Source organism: Rhinolophus sinicus, linkage group LG13 (genome assembly GCF_036562045.2).
Source record: "Rhinolophus sinicus isolate RSC01 linkage group LG13, ASM3656204v1, whole genome shotgun sequence".
Taxonomy (NCBI): domain Eukaryota; kingdom Metazoa; phylum Chordata; class Mammalia; order Chiroptera; family Rhinolophidae; genus Rhinolophus; species Rhinolophus sinicus.
The window spans coordinates 40135671-40145537 of NC_133762.1; the positions used below are offsets into that span (position 1 = coordinate 40135671).

At 48.9% G+C, this 9867-nt stretch overlaps 1 protein-coding gene across 1 annotated transcript in view; it reads left to right on the top strand.

The window, feature by feature from the left end:
• The window catches only part of PSMF1 (proteasome inhibitor subunit 1), a 35248-nt gene extending 27521 nt beyond the window's left edge, over window positions 1-7727 (top strand). Inside the window, exons 5-7 of the mRNA XM_019755198.2 lie at window positions 2630-2683; window positions 3812-3970; window positions 4502-7727. Of these exons, the coding sequence (XP_019610757.1) occupies window positions 2630-2683; window positions 3812-3970; window positions 4502-4553 (265 nt within the window). The 3' untranslated portion in view covers window positions 4554-7727. The remainder of the gene's footprint in view (window positions 1-2629; window positions 2684-3811; window positions 3971-4501) is intronic.
• The last annotated feature ends 2140 nt before the right edge of the window (window positions 7728-9867 follow it).

Below are 9867 nucleotides of genomic sequence, written 5' to 3' on the forward strand. Positions count from 1 at the left end.
CCAAAACACAGCTAGCCTCAGATTATGGATCTTTATATCCTTTTTTACTCTTGAATTTTGAAACTGCTAAATGCATTACCTATTCAGAAAATTAAATTTAAAATTTTAGTCTTTTAAAAACTAAATTTAGCACGGTGCCTGACACAAAGAAAGTTCTCGATGAATAGTGGTGGCTGCTATTAATGCGCTCTTCCAGGCCTTTCCTGTCTGTTCATGTCCAATACTATGTTTCACCATCACAGCAGACCCTATGAGTGTTACTACTTAGACTTACTACTTAGACTTAGACCGAGATGCAGAGGTTTTTGTGACAGACCCCTGCCAACCAGGGGCCCATGGGGTCACAATTATCTGTGATTCCCCACCCAGAGGTCAGAGCCCATCTCTGAATTCCAGTCCTGAGGCCTTTCCAGTTCACCAGAGCACCTCAGCCATTCGAATGGTGTCAGCTGGGTTTGTGTGCCCAAAAGAAGCGTGTTGTTTCTATCTGAGGAGAGGGGAGCGTATGAGAAGGAAATTGTGTGAGGTCAGGATGAAGTCCCTTAGAGGGGCCCCTTTTGTCCAGTGGGCCGAGCCACGCAGTTGTGCCTACAGGGTTAGTGTACAACACTTTCCTTCAGTTGATTGCCAGATGAAGTAGTAGGGGCTTGATTTCAGAGACCATGTACAAAAAGTACCTTCTTTTTAAAAATCCCAAGAGCCTCATTCAGCACATCCAGGACAGACTATTTTTAAATGAGTTCTTCGCGTGTACTTAATGAGCTCACGGGAGTGCGCATGTGTTGCAGCGAGACTGTGTTGAGTGTAAGCGTAAAGGATGTGCTGTGACAGTTCCAAGTACACAAATTGTTGGGGTGGGCCTTGCAGCGGACTTTCTAGCGCCCATTGTTCTCCATGTCTCCTCCCCTCTCCACACTGGCCCAGGAGAGAAAAACAGACATGACTGCATATTTCAGGAGCTGCCAAGGTTCTGTTCTCCTGGGCGTTTTTATAGCCACTGAAATCCCCTTCTGCTGGCTGCTCGGAGGGGGGCAGTTTGTGGAGGTGTTTGGTAAACTGCTTTGCTACCTACTGGCACCATCTGATCTGTCGAGTGAGGCCGGAAGGACGTTGAGAGACCAGCGACCACCAAAAACCCACTGCCAGCTCCATGAACCAAGCCTTGGGAACAGTAACCTAGGGCAGGAAAAATTCCTTTCCTTTGGAAACCTAGTTGACCTAAATCACAATATCCTTTCCAGCCCATGAGGTAGAGCTGACTGGAGAAGCACCTACTTTTGGATTTTTTCCCAGTTCTTTAATTAATGGCTTCTTACATGTAAGCTCAGATTAGCTGCTGTTTACAAGGCTCTCCAGAGGTCTGGTGGGAAACTGCCATGCCCCAGAACTGTCAGGTTTGAATTGCTTGCCGGGGCTCCAAGCAGGTTCCAAAGACCACTTTTTCAAATACTAACTTTTTTTTTTTATTCTATCCATATCCATATCCTTTATAGAAAAAAAACAAAACACAGGAAATTGAAAGAAGAAACTCCCCACCCAGGTATAACTGTCACTGTTTATATGTTTGGTATGCTTCTTTCTAGTTTTATTTACACACACACACACACACACACACACACTCTCTCTCTCTCTCTCTCTCCACGGTTTATTTCCTAGGCTATTGATAATCCCTTTTTCTCCCATAGCTAGCATGAGAGCATAGCATTTTTCCACAGCATTTTTAAAACATTCTAAGTACACTGTTTCCATGGCTGCTGCATTTAGGATATACCATAATGTACCTAAACTGGTCCCCATTTAGGCCGATCCAGTTCCCTTGATTCAAGTTTTTATGGTGACATTTTAATTTGAATTCTGTATTCTTTCTTTCAGATTGATGCCTAGACATAAAATTATTGGGTCAAAGACTGTAAGGATCCATAAGGCTTTTGAAAGATCGATATATTTTATTTGTATATATGTAACAGAATCTCCAGAAAGCACGCACTGATTTATGCTCTTAGCTCATGCGTTGTCAGTGAGGGCAAACATTGGTTCTTGGTGGGAGGTGGAGGAAATCTTGGTGGTTACAATGGCTTGTGGCCGTCCAATGGGCTACACTGCGTCAGCAGGTATGCAGTACCTGTGGTACGAACATGTCAGGCAGGGACCATAATGACAGCAAGGCTGCAGAGCAGTGTGCTGGCTGAAGGAGAGCGCCCAGCGCGTTCCTCCCTTGGCAGCTTTTACGTCTTAGCTTTTGGTTTTGGGTTTTAGAATAATTTGCTGATCTAAAAGTTCTTGGTTCTTTATCCAGAGTTTAGGAATTTGAGAAAGGTATGAATAAAATAAAATGTATGTGAAGGTTACCACATTAATATATTTTTTTTCCTACAGAATTGGGGTCCTGCATGTTTTTAGTTTTGTGTGCAGGTCTTTGTAGTATTGCTATTGTCATACTAATCAGTGTTAGTCTGTGCCAGGGACCACTTTGAAATATCCCTTGTGTTATGGTCTCCTGGAGGGGTTTTGCCTGTCCCCCAAGCCTGGGAGTGCATCTGTGACCCCACGCGCATCAGGTTCGGGCCCCTGGGAGCCCAGGCGCCTCGCTGCTCTGGGACTTATGGTAATTGTCCCTTGTTTGTTTCAGGTGTGATCCTCTGGGCCCGTTTTCTGTTGGGGGAGATGACCTAGACCCCTTTGGGTGAGTACTGCTGGGGAGCGGCAGCAACACAGCTCGTTCTCATGGCTTTTAGCCCCAGCTCACCTGCTAATTTTAGAGCTTTTCATCAGTCTTCTTTGGGGTGAGGGAGGTAGGTTGTTGCTGAGCAGCTAAGAAATCACTGCCACTTGTTCTGCTCTGCCGTGCCCAGAGCAGTGCAGGAGAGCTCCGAGTGCTGGGGGTCGGAGGCTGCGCAAGCCCAGGGAGCAGCTGCTCTGTCACTTCTGGCCCCGCTCGCCCTGTGGAAGATAGTAGCCCTCCCTTGGATGGCAGGGTACCACGTGAGCTTATCAGGTGCAGACTGAAGAGCACACAGTGGGCTACAGACCTCAGGAAAGCTCACTGCTCTTCAGAGGTCACCTCACTTGATAAGGGGAGTGTCTGATCCCCACTAGGCTCTATGTGGTTCTTGTCATGCACTCAACAAAGTCTTTACAGCCTCAGCTGTGCACTGTCTTCTCCAAATGATTCAGACTAGATTTTAACCTCTGCTGCGAAGTGACCCAACTTGAGCATCTCATTTTCAGCCAGTGGGGAAATCACATAAGTCTGCAGCTAAGCTTGAACCGTGACCTCAACGTTTAGGGGAACATCAACTCATGTGTCCTAGTTTGAGCACAGGAGGTCAGGTTCATGGAACTCCATGCGGGACAAACGCTGTCAGGAGCCAGACAGGTGACCCGCAGGTAGTCCATAGATTACCCTGAGGCTCTTCAAGGAAACAGCCAAAAAGCTAGCAGCATGAATTGTCTCAAGGCTCTTATTAGGCCTTAGACCTAAAGTAGTGCCCTGCAGGGCCTTGGGATGGTTCTGCATTGACCTTGGTAAGTTCTGGCATCTGTTCTTGATCAAAGTGTCTCCCCTGGGTGTAGGACATGGCAGGGATGTCAGTTTTGTGGGCTCAGGGAGGCTGGAGAGCCGAAAGTCCAGGCCAGGGAAGGTATGCTTTTTGTTTTTGCCTGGTGTCACTCAGGCAGCCATCCCCATGTTTCTGCTTGAACCACCCAGAGGGAATATCCCAGACATTCTTAGTCCATTCTGTCCTCCTTCGCCTCTTCTCCCAGCAGCTCCCTGTCACACCTGCTGACCCATCTTTCCTTCTTGCGTCAGGTGTCGGAGAGGTGGCATGATTGTGGATCCCCTGAGATCCGGCTTCCCAAGAGTTCTTATTGACCCATCCTCAGGCCTCCCAAACCGGCTTCCTCCAGGCGCTGTGCCCCCGGGAGCGCGCTTTGACCCCTTTGGACCCACTGGGACCAGCCCATCTGGGTAGGTATTCACTCAGGTATACGAGAAGCAGGACTCGATGGCAGCTCAGCTTAGTGTGTCAGGAATAAAGCCACAGCGTTGCCACTAGCTCCATCCCCCACTGCCAAGAGAGTGGAGCCTCCTCGAGACCCTGTCTGATGCTCCCTGGAGCTTCGGGAGCGCCCCATCCCTCGGTGCCTCCCTTCCCCCAGCTCCCCTCAGGGAGGGCCCAGAGAAGGAGGAGCTAGTCACGTACTGGAAGTTGAGCACATTTCAGGAACTCACCGGATCCTTGTAGCAACACTTGCAGGTAGGTATTAGTATCCACATTTTACAGATGCAGAGCTCGAGGCCCTGAAAGATGAAGTAACTTACCCGAGGTGGAAAAATCAGGATTCAGTCCCAGTCAGTCTGGCTGTGGAGCGCATGCTCTGAAACTCCACGAACCCCCACATCACTGTGGAGGGCAGGCTCCCTCAGCTAGGGTCCTGTGTGCCTGTGTGCCCTTGGCCTTCCATCACTCCAACTCACCAGCCCCTCTTTCCATTCCAGACCTAACCCAGACCATCTTCCCCCGCCGGGCTTCGATGACATGTACCTGTGAAGGCCTCAAGAATGTAACATCCCATCCTTTCTTTCACTCTCCTGGAGCGGCCACCACTGGCCCCATCAGCAGCCGCGTTTTTACGGGCTGGGGGCAAGGGACTCTGCCCATGTGTTTGCAGGCCGGCTGGGATTGCCTCCCCACCCTCTGTCAGAGCCAAGGGGCCTGCTGCAGCTCTCCACCTGGCTGCACATAGGTCCCAAAGAGAAATCAGTATGTCTCTTTCACCACCAGCCCCTCCCCACTTCCCAAAGGAGACTCCGGCAACACATACCCTCGACTCGATGCAGTGCTATAAGAACAGAACGCATTTTGGATGATATTATTAAGAACCAAATGTCAATACAAAAATCATGTTGCCGTCTCCCACTTACTTTTCTTTACTGCACAGTTCCTTCTAATTATGAGCCTTTAGAGACTGAATCTTTGTGAAGCTAAATAACGCTTTTCCTACCCAGGGCCCATTCTTGCTTCTCCGGCACCTTCCCTTCATAAATTGCTATTGCTCTTGACATCACTAAGATGGGTCCCGGTCTGGCCCCATGGATGAAAATGAGTGACTGGAAAACCCACAGGTCACAGGGGTGACTTTCATGTGAGCCGGTCCTCTGGGTCTGTCTGTGCCTGAGCAGTGGCGGCCTGTAAACAGAACAGACCTGAAAGCTAATCTCATTTTTACCACTAACTTCCTAAGTGACCCTCAGTCCCTTCCTCTCCCCTCTCCTATGAAATCTGAGGTGCCCTTCCTACTGTGACTTTCTGGCGTCTGCCTCTGTATGGCGACCCGTAGGAACAGGGGCAAAAGGAGAAGGTTGAAGGTCGCAGGTTGTGTGTGGTGCTTACCCACAGAGTCTGTAACTCTGCCTCTCACCTCCCCGGGGGCCCAGGCAAGCACAGCAGTGTGGGCTCCGTCTGAGCCTGGTTTTGAACTTCAAGAGGAGCAGGGAAGCCACCTGTGGAAGCCAGTGGCTGGCGGATGGAGGAGTTAGTCAAGCGAAAACCCAGGAAGGCATTTCACCTCAGGAGCCCCACCTCTGGACGCTGGGGGCCTCGGTCCAGGCCCACCTGACCTTGGGTGTTTTCGCAATCCTTTTCAGCCCGAGGCCTGACAGACGTGGTCAGTGACGAGCCCCTGTGCTGGAGTGGGACGAGCAGCATAGAGCGCCAGGCTCGGAGGCGAGCGATCAAAGCACGAGGCACTTTGGCTTCACAGCCAGCGTTTCCAGCCTGGGTGGGTCTCACACCTCGGCTCCTGGGGTTCCTTCCCATACGTTAGGACCTGTGATTTGTCTGTGCACGGGGCTCCCACAGCCTTCCCGAGGTGTCTGCTAATGTGTGGCACTGCCTGTCTGCCCTGCCCGAGAGCGAGCTAAGGTTAACTAAACTGGCACATGGGCCCAGAGTCAGCCTACGATGGAGCCTGGGCCTGGGCGGGCGGCTGGCATGAGCGGGCCCCCTGGGCATTCCTGGCGGCCTCCTCTCGCACTGGCAGTCAAAGACCCCCGCGAATCCCTTGGAACGTCTCTGCTCTGGGTCAGGCAGAGCTGCACATGAAATCACCAGTCAGTCTTTTTCCCTACGGGTCAGCAGATGGGTGGGATGTTTTTGTTTTGAAATTGGACCATACCCACTGCCAAAAGGACCTGGGGCAATTTGCTCATAAAAGCATCCTTTATTATAAAAGGAAACATCGGACCTGAGACCATCAGATAAGCAGGGAAGGTAGATCTAACTTTTAGGACCCGATTCAAAGAAAAGACAAGACCGAAACAGTAAGTTTGCCACTTAGATTTTCTAGTAGCAAAGGTCAAAAGGACAGCCATATACATAATTCTGTCTTCTGAAAACAGAAGCTTTAGTGATTCATCTGCAGAATCGGCCACTTTGTGAGTGTGGGGGGGTCTCCTTGCATCAAGGACATTGAGGGGCACAGACAGTATCTTAGTTGTTACGTGGGGTCCTTTAGGAACTTCTAGGTCGAGCTGTCAGTGCTTGGAGCCGGGGCCACTCCCCTCCTTCCCCCGCGAGTCGTCACCAAGCAGCAGGGGTAGTGGGTCAGGTGTATATTCTGTGGAGCCTTAATAAATGCCGGCACTTAATAATACCTATTCCTCTTTCATAATTTTATTGAGATACAATTCACATACCCATAAAGTTCACCCTCTTAAAAGTGTGCGATTAAGTGATTTTTAGTATATTCACAGTGTTATGTATGCATCCATCACCGTATCTAATTCCTGAACATTTTCACCACCCCAAAAAGAGACCCAGACCCATTAACAGTCGCTCTCCATCCCCCCACTCCCAGTGCCACGCAACTATCCGTCTATTTTCTATCTTTAAAGATTTGCCAATTCTGGACCATTCTTGTAAATGGAATCACATAATACGTGGCCTTTTGTGTCTGGCTTCTTTCACTTAATGTTTTAAAGGTTCACCCATGTTGTAGCATGTATCAGTACATCATTCCTTTTTGCGGCTGAATAATATTCCGTTGTATCAATATACCACATTTTCTTTATCCATTTATCAGTAATGGGCACTTGGGTTGTTTCCACTTTTTGGTTACTATGAATAGTATTGCTATGAACATCTGTGTACAAGTTTTTGTGTGGACATATGTTTTTTATTCTCTTGGGTATATACCTAGGAGTGGAATTGCTGGATCATATGGTAATTTGATACTTAACTTTTTGAAGAACTGCCAGGCTGTTTTCCAAAGTGGCTGCACCATTTTGCATTCCCACCAGAAGGGTGTGAGGGTTCCGATTTCTCCACGTCCTTGCCAGTACTTACTAGTCTTCTTATGTATAACCCTCATAGTCGGTGTGAAGTGGTATCTCATTGTGGTTTTGTCCTTATTTTAAAAAAAAAGAATTTTGACCTAGGCCAAACAAGGCAGAGAGCAGAGCCAGTCACCCCGGGGAGCAGACCATGGCTTTGGTAATAACCACTTGGGAATGACATGACTATGGCTGGTGAGCCACGGAGGAGTTGGGTTTGACTTTTGGGGAAGGTTCTGGGCTGGATGTGGTTTCAGACAGGCCCTGTCTGTAGGGACGTTCCCATGACCTTTCCAGATCTAGTGAGGTTCATAGCATTACTTTTGCTTGATTTGAAATTTTGTTCTTCCAGTGGCTTACAAATAAAATAAAGGTCTGGTTCTAAATCCTGTCTTTTGGTGACGTGCCATACACTGCTTGTACCATCTCTGGCAACCCCCACTTTCTCCTCCTTGCCTGTCTTCCTCTCAGGTTTTGATCTGGCTGTGTTTCTCATTGCATTTATATACTCAGTCAGGAGCTTCTGTCAGCCTCCATCATGAAGTCATGAATCTCTTGAGGCCCCAACTCCAAGAATGTCTTATGCTCAAAATAGAGACGATATTCCTGTGCTGGATGGTTAGTACCTGTTGACACGTAGTTAGAAAACAGGTAGCAAGCCCCACACAGAAGCTCATTCTTTGAAACCCAGCTTTTCTCACAGCCTCCCTTTCCACCGTCTTCAGTAAAATTCTGTTACTAATCCATGCTTCTCTTCACAGAAGGAAAATTAGAGTCTGGGAGCAGTTAGTATCCTCTGTCACCTTCTAATCTTGTCTACTTTGGTGCAGTTCCAAAAAGACAGGTCCCACCACCAAGGAGAGGAAAGACCCCCCCATGAGAATATCCTCAGCTTTCTCTGTCTTAAAACTTGCATGCTTGTGAGCTACTATCGGCTTTTTGCACCACAGGAGAGATTCAAAGGCAGGCAGCCAAGTCCCCAGCCCTTGTTTGTCCTTGGGATTCCACGAAGCACACCCGAGCCAGTCCGGCTGCCTGCAGGATGGGTTAGAAGGCAGGAGTGGCAGGCAGTGGGGATGGTGGGCAGTGATGGGTGGCAAGACCCAGGTGACTAAGGGCAGACCCTGGAATGCAAAGAGAAGCAATGACATGAGGCTTAAACACCTCACTAGCTGCAAGGCTGGGTGGGAGGTACAGAGTGGAAGGCTCAGTCTCTGCTGAGGCTGATGGTGCAGTTAGTAGAGGAGGTTGGATGACCACACAAAAGGCCACGTTCCATACAAGCCACATATGGTGAGTGTTGTGAGAGGGACAGTGTGATGGAGATTCAGAGGGAGGAGAGAGTGGGAGGGTGCTGCACGCTCAAGTGTTAGCCTGGGGTTCAGCTGCAGTAAACAGACACGACTTAGCTTTTTTAAGCAAACAGATTTGGGCATAGAGATCAACAAGGTTATATGATTATTGCCGTGATCTGGGGATCAGGAAACCCCAGAGCTGCACAGCCACTGCCTAGATCTGCACCAGGAGGTGACTGCCCTTCATGCTGCCACCTTGATCCCCATTCTGCTCAGTGCCAAGCTCAAGGCTTGATTGAATGCATCTGATAGTTGGAATCCACATCACCTCTCAAACCATAGCTGCAAGAGAGCCGGGGGAAATGCCCTTGTTCCCTTTTCTCAGCTCTGCATTCAGGACCGGGCACTTGGACAGGTCCCATAGGCTGGCCTCGTGTCTGCTCCATGGGCCGTGGTACAGATGAGCGCCAAGTGCTTCCCCAGCTTGTCTGAGCCAAACAGCCTCCCGAGATGCTTGCTCAAAGAACACTACATCCAGGGCCCAGCCAGACTGTGATCCGGGGAAGGGCCTTTCAGTCCATGTTTTACACGTTCCTCGGGTGATTCATAGTATAAAGCATGTTTGAGAACTCGTGAGAAGGGAAGACTTTTCCACATCCTTGGTACTCAAACCAGCAGCAGCTCCTGGGGACCTGGTAGAAATGCAAAATTGCAGGCCCCACCCCAGGCGTATTAAACGAGAATCTGTGTTTTTACTAGTTCTCCAGGTGATTGATTCATGTGCACCTTAAAGTTTGAGACGCTCTAGGTACAAACTCGTTTTCCTTCCCCTGGACATCAGGTACAAAGAATGGAGTCAGTCATCCTGGGTTATGGCACTGTGACTGGTGCATGCAAGAACCCCCTCATTTTAAGTTTTTCCACTTTCACTCCCTGTACCCACTCCATTCCCATGTCCCCATGGGTCACTCAAATGTGTTTCATAAGGTTTTAAATATGCATATACCCTTGTAAAATAGCATATATTATATCTTCAAATCATAACAACCATAATGAGATATTATCCTCATTTTCTAGACCAGAGAAAGAGAATTTGGAAAGGTCCAGTAATCTGCTCAAAGCCAAGCAGAGGTCTCAGAATCAGGCAGGTGTGAGTGTGACTCTCAGCTCTGCCTTTGCTGGTGTGTGGCCTTATCTGCAAAATGAGCATCACCTCTACCTTCAGGATTGTCACAG